Source organism: Melospiza melodia, chromosome 18, assembly GCF_035770615.1.
Source record: "Melospiza melodia melodia isolate bMelMel2 chromosome 18, bMelMel2.pri, whole genome shotgun sequence".
NCBI classification, from domain to species: Eukaryota; Metazoa; Chordata; class Aves; order Passeriformes; family Passerellidae; genus Melospiza; species Melospiza melodia.
Genome location: NC_086211.1, coordinates 6,980,269 through 7,006,790, shown reverse-complemented (window position 1 = coordinate 7,006,790; position 26,522 = coordinate 6,980,269). Strand labels below are relative to the sequence as shown.

Sequence of the window (26,522 nt, the reverse complement as noted above, 5' to 3'; positions counted from 1 at the left end):
CTGCAGCCCATTGTAAAGGCATGTTAAACGCATGTGATGTGGTGACCCCTGCAAAATTTGATTAGTACAGATTAGATTTTGAGCTTTATTAGAGTTTCTGTGCTGTTGACAGCTGAAACTCAGTAATGGGATGACAGAGACTTATATGTGAAAGTAGTTCCTTATCCCACCAAAAAATCCTGCCTAACTGCTTTCTTTTTTTTTTCTTTTTACCTTTTTTTTTTTTCTCTTTGGAAGAGTAACTGATAGCTTGGTGGAGCAGGGGCTTAAGGTCTATTTCTATGACTCCCATGAGTGCTGTAACCCAGTGAGCTACTGGCTGTTTTAGGAGAAGGGAGCAGTAAGAGGGATGTTGATGGAAATACATAATCATCTTTGAGGTTTCCCTGGAACTGGGCAATGTTTCATGACAAAAGCTTCCTCAAAACTGCAGCATGATTACAGAAGGTTTCAGGTTTGAAAGTCTGGCTTTTCCAGAGAGAGTGGATGTTGTCAGGAAAACATTCAGCAAACTCAACTGGTGTTTACTGCTTGGCAATTCATGTTGTTCTGGGAGTGTATGTTTTAGGTCTGTTGTTTCTTTCTTAAATTATAAACAGGTCTTCTTTTAAATATATGGTTATTACTAATTTTTTATTGTGTTTTGACTTCATTTAACAGTTAATGAGAAATGCCTTTGTTCACTTCAGTCTGCTCTGTGCTAGTAACCTCTTTCCCTGTCGGATTCATTCTCTCTCCTCCTGAATTATTTTCCTGCTAGCACTGGGCAAGCCATGACCTCTGATAGCTGATATTACCTGTTAGCCTGAAAAAACAGGGTGTTTTAGGGTCATAAAAACGTTAAGTGATGTTAATCTGCTAACCTTGGAGAGCAGAAGGTGACCGGGAGCGCTGGCAGGGGTGCTGGGCTGTGTGAGAGCGAGTCACGTTGGGAGCTGCAGGGAGTGCCCTGCTCCCTGGGATTCCATTGGGCTGGAGTTCATCAAACCAGGCCCAAACACTTCCTGATACCTGAGCCAGCTCTCGGGCAAGGCGCTGGGGATTTTTCTGGTGACTCACGTGCCAGTTTGAACATCTCTGCAGTGTTTGTTTAAGGATCTGTCACAGTGGTTGTACTAAAATTCAATTCTTCCCTCACTGTCTCCAGTTCACTCAACCATTCATTGTGTCACGGCTTCTGCATCTTGCACTTTTTTGCCTTCACTTATTTCACCACACCTGCTTGTAGATTAAATTTTTCTTAAGATATGAGTGCATCTGGTGGAAACAAGTTTATTGAGTACACTTAATGTTGCAGTGTGTTATTTTAGCGCTGGGTTATTGTGGAGGTTGTGAAAAGCAGCAAAAGGAAGGTGCAACGTACAACACACTTGGTCTGCAGTGCAAATATGCAGTGGATTGGTATCAAGAAATGTCATGATATCCCTAGAATTGTTCTTTAATTTGGGTTGGATTTCTATATTAAACAAAAACCCAGCTATCTTAAGCACAACAAAAAGATAAAAAATATGCTTATATCTTAAATTTGATTATATGACTTGGATTAAACTGGGTATCTTGTGTGTATTGATGGTGCTCTTTTAGGCACAGGTGTTCAGTAGCAAGATCAACTCTTTTGAAATGTTGGCTTAATGAAATTAAATCACTGCTGAATGGATGATGCACAGGTGGTGACATAATCCTGAAGTCACATAACTATGGTGGATCAAAACCTTTAATAACATATGCTTGCTCTATCTACAATTGGCTTTCTTGGAAGTGAATTTTAAAACAACGTAATGTGGGAAGCCAAGTGTGTTCTGAAGCAGCCCTTGGCAGAAACACAACTGAGAGGGCCAGAACAATGCTGTTGTTTCTAAAAAGAAACTGTTCCCCGCAGGGTGACATTAGCAGGTGTAAGGAAGAGGAACTCTGTGGTTGCTGTTGTCTAAACTGTCCATGAAGGAAAAATTGGCATTTTTGGAGCAGTAGCTATTTCTTCTGTCACGTGTACTCAATGATATATTAACCCATGAAAAGAAAATGTTTTTAAAATACTGAAAGATTACATATTAGTAAATATGGTATATTTTGGCATAGGATTTGCTTCTCATCACATTTGTTCTGTTAATGTTTCTGAGCACCTAACGCACTTGATATTAAATCTGAAAGTAGAGACAGGTTCTTAACCACATCTTTGCTGATGAGTGGAGTGACAGGAAGATATAAAAAGCCCTTTAATTTTATTGATGGGACCCTTTCCTTGCCCAGGACAAGCTGTTGGGGGGTTTCTCCTGTTGCAGGGGTGCAGTTGCTGGTTCTGCAGCCGGTGCTGCTGTGGGTGTCAGAGCAGCCCAGGCTGGCCTCACTCACCCCCAGCAGCAAGGCAGGGTCCTGCCCTGTGCAGAACTGGAATTTTTGGTGCAATGAGCACATGTGAGGGCCTGGACAGAGGGAGCAGGTCTGGCCACTCACTGCTGCCCGTGGCTCTCGTGGCTGATGGCACCTCCATAGTTGATGCTGCCTCAGGACAAGTTGCAGTAACTTCCTTTAACCTCACTCATCTGTGCCTGATCCATTTACCATTAAGCAATTAAACCACACTTTGAAAAATAAGAACTTAATTATTTCCTTGCCCGTTGTTGAAGCCCTGGCAGCAGCACATGTTTAATTCTGGAATCCCTTTTGTTTGTAGGAGGAAGAGTAAAAACATGGAAACGGAGATGGTTTATTCTGACTGATAATTGCCTGTATTACTTTGAATACACAACAGTGAGTATATATCATGGTGAATTTTCTTTATAATCAAGATTTATGAGTAGCTAACAATGTGATATTTTCCTGATTTTTTAGGACAAAGAACCTAGAGGAATTATTCCATTAGAAAATCTTAGCATAAGAGAAGTGGAAGACCCTAGAAAACCAGTAAGACAGTTTCAAATTTATTTTTTAAATGAAGATGAGTAAACCATATGGAACTTAATTGTACTGTTAAATGAATTTATTTGTCAGTTTTGTTTTGTTCTTTTAAATTTATTACTTAATTTCTACCCTCCAGAACTGCTTTGAGCTCTACAACCCCAGTCACAAAGGTCAGGTAATCAAGGCGTGCAAAACCGAAGCTGACGGCAGAGTGGTGGAGGGCAACCATGTCGTGTACAGAATATCTGCTCCCACCCCAGAGGAGAAGGAGGAGTGGATTAAATCTATCAAGTGAGTTTGAAGTCTGAAATGTCTTTCAGAAATGAAGTGTAAGCTCTTTTCAGAGCGTGATATGAAGAGAATCTGTTGTAACTTGTTGGAAGAACTCTGATGTGGCAATGTCCTCGAGGACTAACAGTGAGCTCTCTGGGGTTGGTGGATCAAGATTCAAATCTGTTACTGTGTGGTCCTAAGGAAATTCTGCTGCTAACTCAGATGAGGAGAATATGGATTTGTTGTTCTATGCAAGTGTAAAATATTGTGTGAATTGTCTTTAGACCTAATTCTATTGGATTCTTGCTTCACCTAATAATTAACTTTAGTGACATGTATCTTAAGCATGTTCACAAGCAGCTTTAAACTTCCACAGCTTGACTTTATGTTGGAAGGTTTCTAAGCAGATCCACACTTTAAATAAATAATAGTCAGGATGTGAAGGTGTGAGCTCTGAACACAGTGGAATAGACCCTTGTGCTGAAGAAATAGTTGTGGTGCTTAGCAGTCAGCCATCCATCTTAAGAGTGTGGAGTCATCCACAAGGAAGAGAGAACAAAAGTTTTAGTTTTCACAGCTATTGAAATAGTTAATGGGTATTTCATCATAATTAACCAAACTGATGATTCCTTTTTTCTCTTCTAGAGCAAGTATCAGCAGGGATCCCTTTTATGATATGCTGGCAACAAGGAAAAGAAGAATTGCAAATAAGAAATAGAACATGAACAGCAACTTGTGACCTGCATCAACCTATAACTGAACAAACTGTGGAGTGATAGAAGAAATTGGACAAACTAAATGAAGACAACTGTAAATTTTATATATATATATACATATATATATATACACATTTTACTGTGGCATAAAAACTTGGCAGAACTTTTCAGGGTAAATAGTTACTGGTATATAATTTGAAGTAAGCTTCAATTCCCAGAGAATTATTATATTGGAACTTAATTCAGCTGAACACATGGAAGCCTTGTTTTCACTTAGATTAGTGACAACTCCAGTTTACTTGGGTTGGGAGAGAAGGAGTGCAGGCCTAACACTAAAATGTCCTTACCTGCTACCTGAGCACATTTCCCATAAAAGAAGGAGTTTTATAATTACTTTGAGTTCTCACTTGAGTGCAGCACCAGCAGTGGAGCACAGCATGACCTGGCACTGCATTTTCCCTGTATTTTCCTGTAAGCAGAAACCTCACAGTCCCAGTGGCAGTTTTCAGTCGTGTGTGTTTCACAGGAACAGCTGAGTGCAGCTTTCATTCAGGATTCCTCTCCTACCTTCATGGAAATAGCTTTCCTTAGAAACACAGTGACTGGCAGCTCAGTGGGCACCTCGTGGTGCCAGAGGGTTTGTCAGTGAGCACTGAAATGCAAATACAGGCAGGGCCCAGCAGCAGAGGTTTGAGGCTGTGGCCATGCCATGAAGTACCAGATGTGGTCTGGTGTTTGCCAGCTGGCTAAAGCTCATTCCTGTCTGCTCATACACTCACAGCAAACACTAAGGTCTAATGACTCGTTTAATCTGCTTTTTCTATAGTAACTTCCTTCTTATGTTTGAGATGCTGTAGTTTGATTAATTAACACTAAGTTGCTACTAAAGGAGTGAGATGACAGAGCCTGTGTGACTTCAGGCCTTGCATGTGAAAACACCCCCAGATAATTTCACATGCATTCAATGTTTTTAAAGGGAAAAGCCAGGAAGGTGAACTGTCCCTGTAAAATGCAGCCCTAGAGAGTGAAGCAAGCAGGATTCATTCCTTTGCTTGATAACAAACTTTGGTCATAGAGAGTTTGTGCAAGTTTATACAAGTTCAGTATTTTTATTGCATTCTTAAAGGTGATTTTCAGACTTGTGCTACAGCAGTTGGAATTGAAAAAATTAGACATTTTTACTAAAAATAAAGTATTGATTGCCTGGTGCAGCTAGACTTCCCCACAGGCATGTGTCTCTGGTTTTGAAACCTGTGAAGGTCCTACTGCTGGGTCTTTCAGGAACACAACTGGTGCAGCAGATTTTACTCCAGTGCTTTTCTGTTGATAGCACACATATTGTTCTTAAGGTAAAACTCCTAATTCCACAACAGGGCAAAAAGTGGGAGCTTTTGACTCTACTGCTTCTGTTACTACTCAGTTTTTCCCAAACTTGTTGAACCTGAGCCCTGCCTATTGTGCCAGTGGATGTGTTGGAGACCCAAAATGTTCCAGCAGCTTTGCTTGTTGGTCACAGGAGCACCTTTGGCTCTGTTGTGGGGAGATGTGCTGCACTGGCAAACCCACAGACTTACCAAGGTGATCTGTCTGAAATCTCCTTTGAACTTAAGGGAGAGTCTGTTTCACTGTTCTGTCTTACTGATTTGCCTTGTTTTGCATGGAGTGTCAGCCTTGTGAGTGTTTTACTTTATTGCATGTTTGCAAAAGAGACTGAGAGGAAAAGAACAAAGTAAATTTTCCTACATTTTAGATTTTCCCCAGGGTGTGTGGAATTGCTGGGCTGAATGTTTAAATCTTAGTGCTTCCAAAGGAGTAAAACTCAACCAGAGGAGGTAGAATCCTTGAGTAAGTGTCAGTGTGGGGATATCTTTTCTTAATGGAACACATTTAAACTCTTCATAGAAATTAATTGTGTGTCCTGTGTTTGCAAAGCAGCACAATGATGGAGCTGCTGCCAGCACTTGTTTTGAGTCTTCTGTTCCGCAGTGACATTTTGTTTTCAAGCACTGCCTGCATCAAGTCTTAGCTTTGGACAAGTAGATTTGTAATGCAAATAGTGACAAGCCAAATCAGTGGTACTAGTGAGCATAGAGGTGAAAGGCAGCAAATTCAGTATTTCTGGAGAAATGTGAGATTACAAAAGCATTAATAAGCCATGAAGCACTTTTGTATCAATTTTTATTTTCTGAAATACCACCTTTGAGGAAATCTATTTATTTAACCAGGTGAGGATGTCTGTCTATAAGCATGAAGGAAAGGCCTTGACAGTTCATTTGCTGTATTTAGTTTGAAGTTCTTATATCCAGCAGAAATAATTATTTAGAGTAACATGTAACTGAGGATATTATAGCAGGAAATATTTTATTTCTTAGCATTGAAATGCAACATCTTAAACGGCTACTTGTGGTGCTCAGTGTATCTATTTAATTTACCAAAGCTAATGGAATAGCATTTTTGTGTGTGTTAATATTTGATTTCAAATGTTCTTTGTAACAGTATTAACAGGGAGTGAAACTGGCCCAAAATTTCCACTGGCCACGGGGCCAGTAAAACAAAGTGGCTTGTGAAAATTTTGGCCATATCAGGTACTATCCACGAGAGTGAAGAAAAATCTCTCAACCTTTCCCTTTTTTATTGGGCTTCAAGTCCAGGGGTGGCTACTGAAAGTGGCTGCTTGGTGGCATAAAGCAGGATCTGTTACAGTTTGGCCATGCTGAGGAAAAGTCCTCTGGGGACAACAGATTCTCCCTTCCTGTGGCACTGAAACTTGAGGAATTCTTGAGCTCTTTGCTTTTGGCCCTGCCCTCTACAACTGCAGGGCAGGGAGAGCCAAGGTGCCAGTGCAGCTGGGAGGGAACTGTACACAAAACTTAAGCTCAGCTGGACTGACTTAAATTTTACAATATTCTGACAAAATAAGCTCTGCATCACTTAGCATTTTGAACCATTTTAAACTGGTACAAAACGGAACCTTTATAAAGTGAGCAGCATTTATAATGCTTCATATATAAAAATAACTGCATATTTTTAAGATTTATTACATATCTATGTAGATATGCTTGCTGGAAAAGCTAGGTCTGTTGTAGACCAGATACTACAAATTAAGACTTGTGGCTTACCAGTTTCATTTCTATATTTTCTTGGAAAATGTTTCTAGCTAGAGTTTAAATATAAAATGTAAATACTGTACAGGTATGTATTGATATGAGTATTACATCGTGTATACAAGTGATTTGCATGACAAATATTCTGTATCAATCATTGTTATAACGGTGATGTTCCTATGTAAAGCCACTGCAATATTAATGTTTTCATTTATCATTAAGACCTGTTGCTTAAATCTGTCAATTTTCTCAAAAATAAAGTGTGAAACTGTACTGTCTCGTCATTTACCAGCAATACATGGGAGGCAATAGCTGACTCTTAAGAGGTTAAGGTTTAATTTTACAACTGCTCTTGTAAGTAAAAGGCTTCTTTTCCCTACCCTTAGGCACAGTAATTGAAATTATCAGGTTTCATTTTTTTCAGAGAAAAATCCTTCAACTGCAAAATGTTTCAGTGAAGTGTGTTACCACATGAGTGTGACTCCAGTAAAAGGAGGTTTCCCTTGAGAGCCACCCTAAATTGAGGTATTTTATTTTGTCAGTTCCCTGCCAGGAGTTAGTCAGATGCGAGGGGGAAGCGGATCTCTGCTCCTGGAGTGATTGATTAGTTTCCTCAATTAGCAATTAGAAACAGGTGCTGCTCTCACAGCTCTGGGGCAGTGACACCCAGTGCCCTCCCTGCCCCAGAGCTGTGCCTGGGGGGCTCTGAAGGGAGGCACAGCAGCCACACAAACTCCTTCCAGACACTTCTGCTGGAGTCACTCGTCACACAAAGGACAGGACACCAAACCTTGGAGCCAGGGGACAAGAGAGGACAAAAAAGCCAGATACAGGACAGGAATGTTGGTTACTTTGCCATGTCACTTTATGTAAGTCACATAACTGTTGCCATAGGAACATTATGCAGGTACATTATGCTTTGGCTTGATGGTGTTCTCCATGTACCAAAAGATTACTTTTAAGTATTTAGTGAGATGTTAACCTTGCTCTTTTTTGCTTTTTTTCCTGTTAGTTTTGGTTTTGTGGGTTATTCTGTTTATTGTCATACACAATACCAAGCTCCTGCTGAGCTCCCAGCCTGGTGCCTGGCTGGGGCAGCTTTAAGTTCAGAGGAGAAGCCTTCAGCATCCTTGTCCAGGCAGCTGCAGTCCCAGTTACTGATTTTCTTCTCTGGCTCCCACCAACAGCATCTTCTTCCCTACACTGAGAGGAAGTTGTGACTTCTCCAGTGTCAAACACACTCTGACAGCTGTCAGCTCCCATGACACAGTGCATGTTAAATAACTCAAGTAAAACTCAAGTAAAAATCCATTTTAACTTTGCTGTATTTATATACTATATAAATTTTACATGCTATATATTTACAGTGGGGCAAGTGCTTTTTATCTTTAAAAAAACAAAGATCAAACTTTAGACATCTCTGAACAACACAGCTTGTATAAACCAGACAGATTATTCAGATGAACTGTATTTAATACAGGTTCCCCACTCATCTCCTGATGCAGGACCAGTGAATAATAAGTGCATCACAGTTTGATAGCATTTAATAATAAAAATAAAAATCACAGTATGAATTTGTCTGTAACTAGACACTTTAGAGAGACAAAACAGACAACTGAGACTTAAGACAAATGACAGTATATTAAGAAAATGTAATAAAAACATATGGAACAATATACAAATAGTCTTGAGAGATACATTCAGAACTGCATATTTGTTGTTTCACAATGTCGAAAACCAGAAGATTTTCTTCAGATCTTGAATATAACTCAAATGTGAAGTAAATTAGTTTCTAGTGTCAGACCACAGAAAAAAAAATGAAGCTCTTGCAAAACTTGTGAAGTTTTAAATAAGTCTTTAAATTAAATATACAGACTGTCAGTTGCAACTTTTATAATTCCTGGTCGCTCTTGCACCAGATGTCTTAACTTGGAGTAACATTACATGAATAACATAAAGTCAACCTGAGTCTGTAATTAAGCAGCATTTGAGATGGTCTATTCCAGGGCATTATCTCAGCTCAGTGAGATATTTATGTGGTAATTTACAATGTTCAGCAGTTGTAAAAAGTTTTCACCCTTTTGGATTAGAAGTATATTTTAAAAAAGAAAGTCTCAAGTTAAAAACTAAAAAAAAGTTCTTATATGGTAAAATTCTGTACAGAAATGTTAAGCACCACTTATGACTGGATTTTGTCTTGATGGTAATTGATAATAAATCTTAAATTTTGATGGTCACTATTGGTAATGTCAGGTTTGAAGGTAAGAAGTCGTTGAAGGTAAGAAGTCGTTGGTTGTGATGGTGAGAAGTTGTTGGTTTTGAAGGTGAAGGATTGGTGGGGGTGGTGGTCAGAAGTCCTTGGGGTTGGTGGTGGGTTCAGTCTGAGTATTGAAGGCTTTCATCACTCAGCTCCACATCTGAAAGGCAAAAGGAAACCAGGTCAGTCCTGCTGTGACATTTAACATTAAACTGTCTCAGGGGTTTGATTTCTAAAAGACAAAGCTCAAAGCTGCCCCAGCTCCATCTGCTCCCTCAGGACACGATCCAGCTGCACCTCAGTTCTGGGCTAAGGCTGCAGAGCCATACAGAGCCTTAGGACAGAGCCACCTGCTCTAACAGCAAGTGCTGGACCTTGGCTGGATCAAATGTAATTGAAGTTCTGCCTAGAAAGCAGCATTGTTTTAGTAACAATCTTGTGGTCAGGCTGACCAAATTGAACCCACAAGGGCAGAGCCTGCAGAAACTTGCTGGAGAGAACATGTAGGAATGTAGAAAAGAACTGCTTCAAAGCTGCTCCTCCCCCTCTCCTGTATAAACTTGGCTGAAAAAACAACTTCTCACTAGCTGTTTTCATCCTTTATTTATTCAAAATAACAGGAGTTGGGTGAAAAGGCACAACCTCACAATTCCTCAGTGGCTCCTTGCCTGTCCCTGCCTTGAGACATTCAGTGTTCTAAAAACACAAAGCAGATGCCATCCAACAGAGAATACTACTTGAGACCCACTTAAAAAAAAAAAGAAAAAAGAAAAAACCCCTGACACTCCAGAAGATGGAGCTAATTAACATCCATGGACTTGAGGAAATACTAAAAATCCCAACACTTAAACTGCTTTTGGCAGCCCTGGTCTCCCCCTGGTGTTGTTCAGCTCCTTCTCCTTCCTGCAGCCTCAGTGCCCTGCCCTGAGCAAGGAGACTCAGATCAATGAATTCCTCACCAAAGCTGCTTTGGAAAACCCGAGTTTGCCACCTGCTGGCCACAGAATCACCAAGGCCAAACCACGGCAGAGCACGAGCATTTTATTCTGTTTAGTTCCTGATTTGGCAGCTAGAAGAGACCCTCTCAGTGCAATAAGGGTTATTTTGGACATGAGTATTAAAAAAGAAGCCTCCTTTTACAGCATTAGGATCTGAAAGACCTCAATTCAGTTCTTAATTTTTTCTCAATAAAGAATAATGGGTGAACAATCAGCTTTCCCTCCACTCTAATTTTAGGATAGAACTTTTGGTTATCTGTGTCTTAAAATACAATCAGTTTTCCACAAATGCACTTCTCCTTTGCTGTGAGCAAACTTTTCAGTGCAAGAATTCAGTGCACTAATTGTGGCAATCTGCCTAAGTGTGGAAACCCCGTGAAAGGGATTTTAATTTTCCAGAATTTCAAGATCAAACTTCTCCAGTTTTTTTGTGTGCTAAATTGACAGTTTCAACATGACTAGAAATGAACAGGACTGTCACTGACCATTAACCCAATTTTTAAACTATAGGTATAAAATGTAGACAATTTAACAATTAAACTTGCTTTTGGATAGTGAGCTGTCTTCTTCACTTATCTTTGAGTAAAATAGTTAGGGGATTGTTTTGCTTTTCTATTAAAATAGATCAGTAACTGGAACTGGTTTATGTCAGATAACAGGCATTTAATAAGGTTTTATTTCTATAATAAACACTTCTGTTCAGCAAAAATTTCATGGGAAATGTTGTCAAGTTTGATTTTAGATGTTGAATTTGTTGCAGTGTGCAATCCTCTTCATTGCGTAATTTTAGAGCTAATTAATTTAAACTAATTAATTTATCTACTGCGAGCCCAAGTTGAGATTATGACAAGCAACAGCTGAGAGCTCAGTGTAAATTTAGTCAGGCACACAAATTCATATTTGGGTTTTTTGTAAGAAGCACCAGACAGACTTTTTCAAATACCAAAAATGGAGAAAGAGCTGTTTCCTCAGCCCACTTCTATGTATTGTTAAGCCTATACTAACAGAAAAATCCCACAACTGAATAAAACAATAGCAGGAATTTAACACTCTCCAGGTGTTAAATTGTGAAGTGTCCTCTGGAGGTTTGACAGCTGTGCTTAGAATGCAGAGCTACACCTGGACCAACAATATTTCAGTATTATCACCAACTCCTGTTATTCTGAGTGAGCATCCTCCACTGTTTCTATGCTATGAACACCTGAATGTAGTATTTTATTCAAATTATAGAATGGTTTGGGTTGAAACGGGATCTTAAAGATCATCTACTTCCAACCCCCTGCCACGATGCTGTTTGGAAGCTGTGCTAAAACCCAGGGATTTCATCAGCCAAGCATTTAAAGATGTTTATAACAGCCAGGAGTCCTGCCTTACCTCTGACATACTCAGTGGATGCCATGGAGCTGTATTTCTTGCTGTCACCTGCACCAGAAGGCTTCTCTTCCTTGTAGGGTTGTTTACTGCCCTGGTTTCTGTATTGCTCACATAAATGGTCATCTGGAGGACGGGATTCTTCCTTCTTCTCCCATGTTTTCTTCTGGAAACGAGGATCTAAATATTCCAATAAGTCTTTCAGTTTCCTGTCATGCTTCTTCTTTTTCTTCTTTTTCTTATGTTTGCGATTGTCATTGTCAAAGTGGAGCACAGAGCAATCCAAATCATAAAGTCTGAAGGAAACATGCAAGTTAAAAATGGAAAAACAGATGTGGCACTTGATGTATATATGAAATGTTATTTATTTACCACAGGTGACGACTTGCAGAGTGTCTGCTACTTTGTGGTACTTTCTGCATATCTAAGTTAATTTAGATGCAGCAATCTTAAGCCCTCAGAATGAAGGACAAGAGGTCGTGGTTTGTACACAAATTGTTAACAGGCATATGGGGAATTAAAAAAAAAATTAAAATTGTAACCTAATCAAGAACGGTGTGCAGATGTTATTCTGTCTACATTGTCCAGCTCTAGTGTTCTAACACAATTCAGCAACATCTTTCCTATCTTCTCTTGGCCAACCTAACAACATGATCCCGTCACATTATGACAGATAAGTTACTTAGAAACAATGAAAAAAAGGCAGACATGAGAAATACCCAGAAAATAATTAGGAAAAAATTGCTGATTATGCTGGAATCCTTGCTTACTTGTAATCCTTCTCTCGATGTTTATCTTTGGACTTCTTTTTCTTCTTGACCTTCTTATACTTTTTGATTCTTTGGTCATCTGTCTTTCGGCATTTCTTTTCTACATCACTTCCACTTTCTTCTTGGTGGGAGTATTTTCTTTTGCCATTTCTTAGCTTTTCTTTTTCATTTTCCCGGGAAGAGTCCTCGAAGCTGGAGTGAGCTGAGCCTGCTGGAAGCGCGTGCCTCTCACGGGAGTATTTTTCCGAGTGCTGCTGAGGTACTGAACAGTGGTGGAAGTTTGCTCTGTGGCTGCTGAAGTGATGCACATCCTCCTCTCGGGAGAGTGTGCTGTGAGCCCATCTGCTTTTGCAGTGATAATCCTTGTGTGACCTGCTGTAAGCTTGGCTCAGTTTGTCATAGTCTTTATCACAATGAGAGGACCTCCTCTCCCTACCATCCCTTGTTCCATGGGAGGAATAATAATCATTGTAGTACCTGCATTTGTCCCATCTCCGTGATTCATCTTGATAGTATCTTTCTCTAATCCAGGGTCTGTCTCCTTTGGAATAATAATACCTACTCCTGTCTGGGTCTGTCCTTTCTCTGCTTCGGGATCTGTAGCGAGAGTATTTTCCTGAGCTCCTGCCGTTACTGGGACTGTTCCTTTCGTTGTGGGAGGATCTGTACTTGCTCTCACTGCAATACTCCTGCTTGTGACGGCTTTGCTTGTTTGTTTCCATGCTGTGAGAGCTCCTCCTCCTGTGGGAATGATCATCTGGTTTGTTTCTGGTTTGCCTCTCCTTCTCCTCAGTGTCCGAGCTTTCTCTCTTCCTCCGGTAGTGCTCTTTGTCAGTTCTTTTAGGGTCATGGATTTTTTTCTTATTTTTTCTCATATGTTTATCATCATCTTCACATGTTTTATTACTCAGTCCCTCATCTGCTCTAGAAAATTGACTTTCCAATACTTTATCCAGCTTTGTAATAGAAGAGTCATTAACAGGTGGTACCTCTACATAGTTATTAGAAATGTCCTTTGTATCTTGGCATTTATCTGGAATATCTAGAGATGCAAGTTTTTTAGAACTACATTCAATGTCAGGCTTTATAAAGGAAATTTGCCCTAATTTCTCTTTGCTCTCAGGAGATCCTTTGATGTACAAAGGACTTTCTTTTGAAATGAGTTCAGGTTCTTTTGATCTTCTTAGTTTGTCTTTATCTCTGATGTCTTCAGACTCACACTGCCCAAGGAATTCACCTTCAGTATCCAAGGATTTTTTCCTAACCTTGTGCTGACCATTGATATTGAGATGTGCATTATCAGCTTTTGTTATAATACTTTCAGCAACTTCTTCTTTGGTAAAAATGGTTTCAGAATCTGATTGAGTAAAAAGTTTCTCAACCTCACAGCTAAAGTTGGAAGGAACCTTCCTGGATTCTTCATAGGCAAATAGTGCTTCCATCACTACAGTATCTGTAACTCCATCATTGTCAGAAGACTTCTGAGGTCCAGAGACACTGCACAAAAATAAAAACATATTTTTAACTTGAAAAAAATCCATCTAAAGATGTTAGGAGTAAAATCTCCTAAAAAAAAAAAAAGTTGCTAATGCAAAATTCTGAAAGACATTGACTTTAGAAAACCATTCTTACACCCCCCTCAGTTCCCATGGAAAGTTTTTCTTCTCTCAGTTCTGCTGGTCTTGCCTTAAAAAACCCATCCCCAACACATCCAACTCCTTCACTTGCAGCTCTGAATCTCATCAATAGCCAGAACAACTGTATTTGCTCTTTCCCCACTGAGAAAAAAGGTAAACACACAAAAAAGATTTCCTATTCTCCCAGGTGGGAGAGCAGATTGTGGGAATTTACATTCACTCATCCTAGGATGCAAAAAAGGGAAAGAGGAATAGAAAAAGTATTCCAGACAATGAAAGAAAAATGTAAAAACATCCTGTGAAAGTTTTACAGGAGGCATCTGCCTGTATTTAGTATCAGGATAATGTGTGCCCAGTGCTGATGTTTGCAATACCAGATGTACAGTGTGGAATTCCCTGTACTGATGTAAATATTTTTAAGTATTATTAAAGATGGATAAAATAGTAATAAACTTGTATGAAATCTTGTTTTAATCAGTGCAGTCACTTTACCTCTTTTCCTCTGACAGGCTGTTCAACTGGCTGTACGTAAGAGATTCTAAGATACCTTGAGGATCTGGTGACAAATCTTTAGGCATCTACAATTAAAACACAGAAGTTAACAAAGAGAAAAAAATGCTATTTTTAGTAGAAAACCACTGCTGACAAACTTCCAACATTACATGTTACACAAGATCACAGAGATACCTGCACTCTTCCCACTTGACATGTCAGCCCCCTCCTCCCAAAAATGTATTTTATGAAACTTATGAAGTATTATCTCCCTGAACTTCTCTTATGTTGACATATTTCATATGTTAGCTCAGTTCTGCAAATTCAGTGGGATAATAACACAAAGGGTTAGAATAAAATCTGTGCTGTGTTTTCTTGGTATTCCACATTGCAGTGCCTGTGAATATTGAACATATCATAGCTGAGAAAGTGCAGATGAACAAATGTAACTCACCGCTTCAAGCACTCCGTTTGCCTTAGAGAAGAAAATCTCAGAAGGTTTAACGGGTTGGACTTGGCAAGTGGAATCATCAAGTTTCAGTCCATTTTCTTTATATTCATTATCTAAACTAATAGCACCATTTAGGGAATCAATTTTTGGCAGCTCATGCTGGGATCTTTCTTCAGCATTCTGACAGGATGAATGGGAATTATGCAATGTACGGACCACCTTCCCAATCAGAATCCCATTGGAAGAGATGACATTGCAATGCCTTTTGAACAAGCCCTTTGACTCCTCGGGTTTTCCTGAAGGCTCTGCACCGTAAGGGACCATGCTGTCAGAACAGAGCTTGGGGTTTCCATTCACTGCTGGCTCAACAAAGATTTCATCAGGAGCCTCCTGCTTGGAGACATTACTAGCAACTGACACTGTGGAGAGGTTTGAGGTAGGCTCTGCTGCAGAAGAGTTTGTAATTGTGGCTGAAGGAAGGGGCTTCAGATCCTCCTCCTCCACAGCGCTGCTGGGGCACTCGGCCTGCGGCGCCGCCTGCCGCGGGGGCAGCTTGTTGTGAATACTGATGGTGATCTTCTGGGCCTTGGAAGGGTCTGCCATTGACGGCCTGGAAATGGCCCAGTTCTGAACACAAGCTGTTGGTGGAGCTGAAGACGGCCTTTTCACAGCAACACCAACAGTACTGGGATCTTCTTTCAAGGGTCCATTTCCATTTAAACGACTTGAACTCTGGATTTGAAGAGATTGTAAGATGGACATCTTCAAACACACAGCACTGGAAGTTTTACAACATTAAATCCTCATGCTAAATTGTACTACAGACTGCCTCAATACCCAAGAAGAAACCACATCTTCCTCCCAATACACACGCACATCCAATGGGTGTGTGTAAATCCTGCCTTTGGTACCAAATGAGCATCAGTTTCACACCCACCCAAACAATTTAACATTGACTAGAGCTATTAAAAAATAGTCATTTTCCTCCCCGACAACACTGGAATATTCCTGCTAATACTCAGGAACAAGACAATTTGTAGTCTATCACTGTCTCAACTAAAGTAACACTGATAGGGACAGGGCAGATATTTACTTTTTAAATTTAAATGACTTAGGCATCTTTTAAAATTTAAGTTATTTAGGCATTAATAGACAAATTGTCTCAAGAGCACAGCTCCCAAGCTTTAGGAAGTTGAGCTGGAAGGGTAAAGTAACGAAGTGGCATGGCTGCACAGTTAAGGATTAGCCACTGTTTGAGCAACTCTGGCTCTAGCATGAGGGCTGCGAAGAAACCTGCAGTGTGGAAGGGAAACAAACTCAAAAAACCCCACCCTACACCAAAACCTGGTGCTGTTATCCCCCTGGAGGTACCTTGATCATGTGAGGAGGCAGCCGTGGGCCCATGAAGGCGGGCTGCTTGCTGCCGGCGCCGCGCTGGCCCAGGAAGGAGCGCGGGTAGGAGGGCGCGGGCAGGTAGAACGCTCGCTCGCCCAGCGTCAGGTCATAGCGCCTGGGGACAGAGGGACAATTCTGGATTAAACCCATCCCATAATCTCAGCAACAGTGAATATGACACAAAAGACACATCTGGAAGATTTAGGCAGGACTACAAACTGAAGATTAGATAATGGTTTTCCCACAATGACTGTCCTTTCCAGAGCAATGGTTCATCCTCACACCATCTATAGCCACGATTTCTCCTCTTTTCTAAACCAGCCAGCTACAGTGAGCAGATGGAAAGCAGTGTACCCAAGCGTAGAAGTTTAAGGTCGAGCAATGAAAGGTAATAAATGACACAGGGAATTTCCACTTAGACAGAAAAACACAAATAGTAATACTCTCCTACAGTGAAAAGAAAAAGCCTTCAAAACAAGAAATGCATTAGCAACTTGAGAATAAAAATGTTCTGAGGACATCTGGTGTTATTACCTGATATAGAAAAGTACGTAAGCTTGCTGATTGAGAACTGTTTTGATATCAGAAAGCTCTACTGAGGCATCATTCATTCGGTACCAAAGTCCATTACCAGCCTGCAAACAAAGACAGAATATCTTCAGATGAATTGCACGTGTTCCAAAGGACATCACAGATAGAGCACTGCAGAACAAAGCATACCAAAACAAAGCAAACAAAGCACATGATGCAATGTTTTCCCCTAAAACCAGTGGTTATCAATAACATTTTAATTTCTTTGCCAGCACAAATTTTATCCTGTTAGAAGCTGAGCTGATCTCTACCTTTATGAAGCAGAGATAGTGTCCAGCATTACAGTTGAAGCCACTATGTACAAGAACTGCATACAAAGCATAGATGAGGGGTTCTCCAATAGATTGGGACATATATGCTCGAAGATCCAAATATTCAGGGTATTTTACATCCTAAACAAAGACAAAGACGATTCAAAAGTTATCCTGAAATGCTTCATGGAACAGCTTGAAAAAGACACAGATTAGGACTGTATAAATATATTTTTCAATTAACTTGAAAATGCCTGTTCTCAGAAACAACATTTAATAACTTAAGCTGCAGGGAGCTGTTTTCCACAGAATTAGCTCTTTAAGGGGAAGGTATGTTCTTATGGTCACATAGGAACTCTATCAGTATTAAAAAGGAAAGTAACAGCCATGGTTGCTAAGTTGTTATATCAACTTCTCTTACACTGTAGTTACTGAAATGTGAACAACTTTAAAATGAGTATTCATCTTTGAGAAATGCCCATTCCAAGAAGATAAAGGAGCACTCCAGCTGCAAACCTACCTTGTTGATCTTTCCACCTGTAAAATTTGCAAATCTTTTCAGTGATATTGTGAGAACATTGGAAGAGCGATGTATCGTGTATCTCTTTGATGCTGGAACCATCTTTTTACACCTTTAAAACAAGCACAGACATTTTTAACATTATATTCTTTTCTCACTCAGAAGTGAAAAAAGTTTCCATCTCTCACATGTGCTTATGATATTTGAATGATATTTTGCTTGTATAATATGTTAGATCTTTTCTTAAATCCATAAACTGCATTTCAGCTTTGTTAATAGAGAGAATGTAGCAGGATATTAGAGACAGCTCCATGGAACATAGGATTTAGGACATTATCTCTGGACAGCCAAGTAAATGCCTGAAGATGTATCTTTATGTCAAAAAGGTAAGGCAGTAAAAATATGTAAAGAAATCACTGGAAGGAAACAGCCATTCTGCAAGAGGCAGACAATATTGGACAATATTGAGTTTTCTTGTACTGAGGTTGCCTGGAAAGACTGAAACCCTCTGCAGTCCTTCAAAACAAAATTGTTAATTTCATTTGTTTCACTGCACACTCAAAGGAGGTACAGACTTAGTCCTGAAATGCAACCATCAGCACAAAGACTGAAACATGTCACTTCACATTGTCAAGAAAAATACTGCTGAGTAACAAACAGAAAGGATTTGACTGCTTCTTTTAAAACTTGATGTCAAAATACAAGGCACAGAAGTCCAAACTAATGGAGAAAGCCAGTGAAGAAAATAAGAGAGCCACCCAGAATAAGGAAAAAAAAAAGAAGTGGTTTGTAAAATTCTGAAACTTGTATTTAGAGATGAAGGTTTCAGGCAGTAGTAATCTTTATTAGAAAAAATAATGGTAGAAAAAAAAAGGAAACTGAAAACTAATATAATAGTTTGCCAGCAATGGAAATGACATTGTACATACCCCAAACCCTTCTTTTCAAACTCACAAAAAGACTAAACTTGTGGGTTTGTGTGTGACTGAGCTGTGTTGCCTCCCACCCCAAATCCTTGTCCATATCCCTGTGCTCCAGCTCACATTCCTCAGCCATGCCTTTTAACTTCTGGCCATGAGTATTTAGTGTGCAACTTCACACTCAGGGAGGCTGACAAGGCCCAGCACAGACAGTATCAGGAAGAGAAGTCTAATGTGAGCAATACAATTCTTATAATGTATTTCCAAATATCCAAACAGAAATATAAAAATTACTCATTTAGAAACAAGTGCATTATTTCCCAAGCTTTGAACGATTTCAGTATATTAGTTATGTAAACAAAACAATGAAACAGCAAGTCATCTCTGTCTCACTGCTAAACAAAGTCAAGAGATAACTCATCCTCCAAGTCATGCACTGCATGAATATGTAACTTGTATCAAGGTGTAATTAATAATAATCTTACTTGCTACATTTATAGCTGTTTTCACCATCCAGCTGTTCTGGTTTCACAAATTGTTCTAGAGCTCTGGTGACAGATGTAACTGCCTGCATGAGTAGAGAGAAAGTAGAACACTAAGTCACAAGAACTGCAAAATTTCCAGCACTTACAAGCACTTTACAAGAGAACCTTGCTAGTTTATACTCAAGTGGCCTACTGTGAACCAGCAAACACTGTGAAGGAGGAGCCAGAAATGGAGTTCTCTGAGTATTTACCTCATTTCAAAATGATCCCACTTCAAAATAAATAAATTTTGCAGTGCCAGACAGTATCTGTGGTATGCCTTGGGACTAATAATGAGAACAATCAAACCCATCAGTCTAACAATAGATGTATATTGAAGTAGAATAATTGAGAAGTATGATTATATCATTGTTTGTGTAGCCATAATTATTATTTTTCCAGCTTAAATCCAATCCAAACATGGAGAGCATTTCCATGGCTTCCACAGAACAACACAGTCCAATCCACCACCATCCACTCCCAAGCTCTTTTGCTTTAACAAGAAAAGTTTCTAAGCAAAATGACTTTATTTTACAAGCTCTACAAGCATTTACATAACCCAGGCCATGCTCACACACATTCTTACCTTTATATCCAAAGTAACATCGAGAAATGGCTCGTACGTGTCCGACACTGCTTTGCAGTTCAAGCACTTTACTGGAACCAAAACACAAATGCTTAACATCACTTCAATGAGACTAACTGCATGAATTTAAATTATTAATACACATTACTTAAGTCAAGCTACAAACTCCTTTGCTACAGACAGACAAAAAGACACAGATCAGTTCAAAAGACAGTAATTTGTTTTAAAAAGTACCTCGAGATCTGAGATATCCTCCAAATATTTGATAAATAAGTGTGGTGGCTTGAGAAGATCTGTCTAATCTGGAAAGAAATTAGAGTCAGACCTCAGAAGGCTGAAGCACAGAGTTAATTCCTCAAACAATTTTTGGTTTTATGAAAACCAAGGACATAGATTTTAATTCATGATAGTAAATAAAGTAGTAAGAGGGGTTAGGAAAGATTGAAGTGTAATTATTTTATGCTTACTTGGTGCTTCCATTCAAGCAAGCTTTCTGTAAAGCATCAACAGTGAAGCATAAGAATTCATGTGCATCCTCTTGACTGCCAAAATGGAAATGTTTTCCTATTCCTAATAAATAAGAAGGTTATCATATAATTATTTCTTATAGAATGAAATAAAACACACATTTCTAAAATACCTCTTCTTTAAAGTAGCAAAATTATTTACATGCATCAAATAACTCACTGTAAAATTAAAAAAAAATTAAAATAAACCTGTATGAAACTACTTACTTTTAAGGCCATTGATAACAGATGTGGGTTTGATAGCATTATTGGAGCAACACAGGACCTGGTTGATGTGACTTTCCATTGTGCACATCATACAGAATCCTTCTACATGACCTAGGGAAAGAAGAAAGCATCCCATTCTAGTCAAATACACATTGCTAAAAGGAAAACCCTCACCAAAATAATAATAATCTAAGTAGTGGGGGCAATGTCCACTCTCTGTGGCACATTCCCTTCTCCTACGGTGTCAATATCCCAACAGTTTTGTGGCATTTTATTATGGAGAATTGTACAGAATAAAACTCCTTAAATCACAGACCAGGCTGCTCAGAACCCCATCCACCCTGGCCTGGAATATTCCCACTGGAAGGAGCCCTCCCCATGGCAGAGGATTGGAACTAAATAATTTTGAAGGTTCCTTCCAATAATTCTGTGATTCTTAACTGAAATAATTTTTATATATGAGAATAAAACACAATCAAACTTCTAGGAATATATATTAAGATACCGAACTAGAAAGCATACAGCTGCCTTAGGAAACAGCTCCATATTTATGGATATAAAAAGAAACTCCCCTAGGCTTAATAAAGTCAAGTATAAAATCAAAATTCAAGAACATAAATTCCAGGCTTTAAAATATACAAACTTAATTATTTAGAATAAAATTAGCCTAAACTTCAGTACAGTCTCCCCCAAATTTGTATTTGAGTTCATAAAAGATTAGCTTATAGTGCTTTCTAGAATGTTTGGGTTTTTTAATGGGTCAACACTGAACATGTAATTTATCACTGTATTAGTGCACTGCAGTATCTCAGCTGTGAAGACTAAGAATCTTCAATGCCAACATCCTAAACTTTATCACCTTTCTACCAGCAGGAAACCCAAATGCCAAATGTTCATCAAATGCCTCACTTTACAATGCACTTCATTATTCACATGAAGCAAGAAATTATCTTTTCTTTAAGTTTTATGTGGCACATTAAATTAACAAATTCACTTTATATGCCTCCTATAATTCTGAGCTTCCTGTTAGCAAAATCATAGAACCATTTAGGCTGGAAAAGACCTTGAAGATCTCATTCAAAAACTGCTTCTACAGGCAAAATAGAACAACTAAGAATTTTCTTCATAGAACCCTGTTTTTCTTTCCCCTTTGGAGCTGTCCAACAGATTTATAGTGTTAGAAGTACTCACATGACTTGGTGTGCTCAAGTGAAAGCATGTAATTGGCAAGAGGAGGCGTGTAGGTCAAACACTGGAGAGTAGAATTAAGGAAACAAGTGTTGCCGAGGTTCTGCAGCCCAACTCCAACACTTTGTGTTTGCTGCCAATCCATACAGATTTTCTCAGGTGGAAAAAGAATTCTTTGTGGCGGAGCAATCCCATCATTAACAACTGCAAGAAATTTGTGTTTTGAAAAGAGTTGTACTGGTTTTGTTTTAAAGAGGGTATTTAAAAAGTAGGATTCTGCAGGAGCAGCCTGAAGAACCAGCTCCACTCCAAAACACAGCAACACATGACGCACAGCTTTAACACTGCCACGTGAATTTGCTAGTCAACACTCTCCTTTGGACAATAGTTTATTCATCTGTTTTAATTCTTCTAATAAAAGACACAAACTCCCACTCTGATTTTAGCACCCGATTTCTTTATCTCTATGTCCTTTAATCTCTTAATTAAATTATTGTTTTTTTCCTTATCGTAACTTAAACCACAAACTTACACTTGTGGTTATGCAGTAAGAAAAATCAGACAGACAAACAAGTAAGCAGCACAAAAAGTAACCCCACAGATATCAGATCTCTTCCTGGGCAGTGTTATTATTCAAAGACTTGTGAATAATGGAAGCCATGAATAGACATGGTAAAATGTACTTTTCTCTTCAGAACAGAAGAGACCTAGGTACATCCATGCATTATGAAAAGCTCCCCTTGTTTGATTTTACATAAATAAAAAATACTTTACAAATCAATTGTAAATAGATAAACCCAAGTTCTGCAACACCTCTCCCTGCAGCTGCCTCAGGGGATGCACAAAATTGAAGTCTGTGGCTGAACTCTTGATTTGCTGTAGTCCCATTTTACAGCAATGCAACAACTAAAATCTGCTTCTACTTTGGTTTTGTTTTCAACAAAAAGGAGGGAGGACAGAAGACACTTACCTAGATCTCTTTGGGCAAAAGGCTTTGATTTTTGAGATGATCTACAATAAATATGCCCCCCAGGACCTTTGTCCACAGAGACTTTGTTTGGATCTTCTGTAGGAGGTACCCGGCCCAAACTTGCAGTGCGAGACGTCATTTTTTTAGTACGGGGTTTCATAGATTTGTCAGAGCGTCTTGAGGAAGATTTTTTAGACTTTGAAGATTTTGGCTTGTTAACTATGGTCATTGTTCATATCTGCAACAAGGCAAAAGTTCTGTTTGGTATAAGAATGTCCAAAGTATTCCAGAAAGGAAAGACCAAGATAAATCCTGCCCCTTAGTTTCAAAGAACCTGAAGAACTAAACAGCTAAGAATGATTACAAACAAGGGAACAAAACCCCAAAACACACCAAAAAACTCCACCCAGTGCACAACTGAATGCACAAAGTAGATTTTTTCCATCCAAATGGCATCAATATTTTTTTTAACTTCTGCTGAATTAATGACTGATAGCATTTCTTGAGATTTTAAACCACTATAGTTACCAAGATCTTTTTCTTAAAAGAAGCTGTGAGCAGTGGCACAATCAAGTGCTGGCCTGGTGAGATCCAGGAGGAATTGTCTGGCCAACATCTTCCAGCTCCTGGGAACCACACACCCGTGATGACACAGAGCATGGGAAACAGCTCTGAGAAATCTTGGGAAAAAGAGCTAGAAAACACTTGCAAATTTATTTCCACCTGGGTTTCTTCTACCCTTCCAAGAAGTATTTGTTTGGATACAATTTTGGCAGTATTCCTTGTGGTATTTTGTACCCATCATTTACAATGCTTACTTATAAACCAAGAAGTTGAATTCAAAAGCATCTTTTTCAGTTCTACTTATGTAAAGTTGTTTTGCCAGGGAAAAACAAAAGAGGAATGTAAACTATAAAAAGAAAATGATGACTGCAACAGAAAGCAAAACAAATCCTAATCCTCAGCCTTCAAGAATAAAGGCAACAACTGATACCAAGTCATTTATAAAATGCTGATTACGTTTCAAGATGGTACCTCTTTAAATACATGTAATGTTGTGTGCATAGTAAGCTGCTGAACAATTACATGATCAATTATCAACTCCTATATGTAAATTTTTACTACTATCGTACTCTATCATGTAAGGCCTGTTCAAGTTTAGGGAAACTATAAACTTAACTGAGGGTTTAAAGTATAACCTGCTTTGTAACACTAAAATAACTGAGAGAACAAAGCATGAAGCAGTTTCAGATTCATGGCACAACTTGATTGCTAACAATGAAACTTCAGGTAGATTAAACAAAGCACAGTAAATCGCAGAACTTCTATTCCCACAAAAGACAAATCATGTGTGGAACCTTTAATTAGATTTTTTTCCTCTCTAAATTTTCAATTTAAAAGCTACCCTGTACACACTTTCCATTTTAGAGACGATAATACACAAAAAATGGGAAATTCACCTATGTAACTGAAAAATGAGGACATCCTTGTCCATTTCAAAGACTAAGATGACAATTCTTGGGCTTAGTGATTTTCAGGAGAGATCCAGACTCCAAATTGCAGATACTGGTGACATCTACTTTTCCTGATGGAAAGGGAAGGGGTTTCAACAACATAATGAACTTATTTGCAGGACAAAAATCAGAATCAAGACTGCAGTGAAAGGCAAACAGAAGAATATTATCACAAAAAAGCTTTGGCTTTACACTGACCAATGAGGGAAGCCTCACGTATTTTTAAATTTATTTTTGACAACTGAGTAGCACTGATTGGTGCTGCTAATTTAGTTTTGACAACTGATTATCAGATATCAAATGCTAGACACCTGCAAATATCAACGGATGTCAAAAATAACTCAAATCCACCACTTTTTCAAAATCTATCAATATAATTAATTTGGATAGAGCATCTTTTGATGAAGTAGCACAAACATTACACGGATATTTCCCCACTGTTCACTGTAAATACAGGTTCTGCTCCTGTACCACAGCTGAACATAAATTCCCATTGCCATGTGTATTGAGCTCTTTTTCCCTCTGCTATTCCCATAACAGACTTCTCACAGTGTGATACTGACGAGCAAAACAGCACAAACAGTTGCTTTCCTCCCATTTGGAGTGATGCATCAGCGTTGTTTAGATTCTTTTTTCGCAGTCTCATCACAACACGCATCAGTTAATACTCGGATCTAAATATTTATGTTTGGTCTCCGCTTTGCATACAATAAATCACAGCTCAGGAGGGCTTTATACAAGATCCCGTTCACAGAACCGCGTTCAGCCGGGGAGTACGTGTCTTTATCTCAGTACAAACCAAACACTTCCAGCAGCGAGTGTCAAAAAACAAGAGCGGCACACGGCAACAGCGAGGCACAAACAAGGAGCGGGAGGAAACTACTCCGGCAGCAGCCCAGGCAGAATCACCCCGCTACATCACCGACCGCACCGCACACGCCGCCGGCCCCAAAAACAACCCGGGGCAGCGCAAACACAAACACAAACACACGCCCCGCGCTGGTTTTACTTTCGTTACAAAATTAAAGGCAGCAGAGGCGAAAGCGATTAATGCGTTTACCCTGGCGGCGCAGGCGGCGGGGAGCGCTCGGCGCGGGGCAGCTCCGAGCTCCGTGTCCCGGGGCCGTTGCGTGTGGCGGGACCGAGCCCGGCGCCGCGAGCGCCCGCGAGCGCCTCGCTCCGGGCGGCCCCGAGCCCCGGAGCCCGCTCACAACCGAACCGCCCGCCCCGCCAGCGCCAAGCCCGCAGCACCGACCCGCTTTCCCTCGCTCTGCCCTTCTGCGGGGTCCCGCTTCCAGACAACGTGCTGACACCGGCAGTAAAAGGCCGCTGGCAGGGGCAGGGACGGGCACCGCACGCAACATGTCCGCGCTCAGCGCGGCAAGAGCCCAAACACACACAAAACAAAACCCAGCCCGACACGCAGGCGAGGGCGGCCGGGAACCGGCCCTGAAGGAGCTCCCGCCTCGCCCTTGTTCCTCTACACCTCACACCGCCCGGCCCCCCAGCCCCGCGGCTCCCCGCCCGGGCCATGCCGCCTCCGCCGCCCGGCCCCGTGCTGACCTGTCCGGGCCCGCGTCCCATCCCGGCCCGGGGGCAGGACCGCGGCGGCGGCGCCCAACGGCGGCTCCGTGCCCATGGCAACGCGCGTGGGGGGGCGGCGAAGCGAGCGCGGAGCCCCCCGGGCACGGGGCGGAGGGGCCGCGGGAGCCGCCGCCACCGCCGCGCCGAGCGGGAACAACGCGGGGGCAGGCGGGGCACAGCGCCGCTCCCGCGGCGGGACGCGGGGCCGGGGCGTCCCGGCCGCCCTCCCGCCTGCGCCGGGACGCGGGGGACCCACGCCGAGTCCCCCACGCCGACAGCGGCAGGAGTAGAAGGAAGGAGATGCGGGGACGGCGGGACCCCGGCGCGTAACGGAGAGGGCGGGCGGGCGAGGAAGCACCGCCGCGCCGGGAGGGGGCCGGTCCCGCCGGCCCAGGGGGTGGCGGCGGCGGCGGCGGGGCTGGGTCCCTCCGCCGCGTGCTGGGGACGGCGCCCCGCCCCGCCCGGGGGTCCCACCCCCTCCGGCTGCCCGCCAGCCAGGAGGGCAGCGGCCGAGCGCCCGGCCCGCGCCCCGGCGCGGTGGGCTGGGCTGGGCTGAGCCGGCTGCTCCCGCCGGTCGCTTTCCCTTCCCTTTCCCGGGCCGGCCCCTCCCCCCGGCCCATTGATTTCCAGGCGGGAGGCGCACGCGGTGCCGCCGGGCTGTGCCGGGGCCGCCGCCGGGCCCGGCGCTGCCCCCCAGCCCCATTACCTGGCTCGGCCCCGCTTGACTCGGCGCTGCCGGGTCCCCCTCGCCGCAGCCCCCGCCTCAGCCCGGCCC

At 41.2% G+C, this 26,522-nt stretch overlaps 2 protein-coding genes across 5 annotated transcripts in view; one reads left to right on the top strand and one right to left on the bottom strand.

Moving 5' to 3' along the window:
• The window catches only part of CYTH3 (cytohesin 3), a 48,679-nt gene extending 41,412 nt beyond the window's left edge, over nt 1–7,267 (top strand). For both annotated transcript variants that reach the window (XM_063171868.1, XM_063171867.1), the window contains 4 exons: nt 2,675–2,751; nt 2,833–2,904; nt 3,038–3,192; nt 3,820–7,267. In XM_063171868.1, coding sequence (XP_063027938.1) covers nt 2,675–2,751; nt 2,833–2,904; nt 3,038–3,192; nt 3,820–3,892 — 377 coding nt within the window. In that variant the 3' untranslated portion in view covers nt 3,893–7,267. The remainder of the gene's footprint in view (nt 1–2,674; nt 2,752–2,832; nt 2,905–3,037; nt 3,193–3,819) is intronic.
• A 570-nt stretch (nt 7,268–7,837) lies between these two features.
• USP42 (ubiquitin specific peptidase 42) lies at nt 7,838–26,520 on the bottom strand. 3 transcript variants are annotated; one of them, XM_063171865.1, is made up of 17 exons: nt 26,454–26,520; nt 22,650–22,887; nt 21,683–21,883; nt 20,492–20,602; nt 20,225–20,327; nt 19,992–20,059; nt 19,758–19,828; nt 19,133–19,215; nt 17,728–17,839; nt 17,208–17,348; nt 16,900–17,000; nt 16,342–16,480; nt 14,974–15,702; nt 14,520–14,605; nt 12,391–13,887; nt 11,624–11,916; nt 7,838–9,411 (listed from the first exon to the last, which is right to left on the bottom strand). In XM_063171865.1, exons 2-17 carry the CDS (start codon nt 22,876–22,878, stop codon nt 9,371–9,373), a joined length of 4,005 nt encoding a protein of 1,334 aa, XP_063027935.1. In that variant the 5' UTR covers nt 22,879–22,887; nt 26,454–26,520; the 3' UTR covers nt 7,838–9,370. The 3 variants fall into 3 exon arrangements, with proteins under 3 accessions (XP_063027935.1, XP_063027936.1, XP_063027934.1); XM_063171866.1 differs by lacking the exon at nt 26,454–26,520 and adding an exon at nt 25,727–25,764; XM_063171864.1 differs by lacking the exon at nt 26,454–26,520 and adding an exon at nt 24,110–25,107.
• Nucleotides 26,521–26,522: the final 2 nt, after the last annotated feature.

Excerpts from the sequence above, each read along its gene's own strand:
- USP42 (XM_063171865.1), bottom strand. The coding sequence starts at position 22,878 with ATGACCATAGTTAACAAGCCAAAATCTTCAAAGTCTAAAAAATCTTCC. Across the intron at positions 19,216-19,757 it reads ATGTTACTTTGGATATAAAG|GCAGTTACATCTGTCACCAG; the intron begins GTAAGAATGTGT and ends CTACTCATGCAG. Across the intron at positions 17,840-19,132 it reads AACAGCTATAAATGTAGCAA|GTGTAAAAAGATGGTTCCAG; the intron begins GTAAGATTATTA and ends CTTGTTTTAAAG.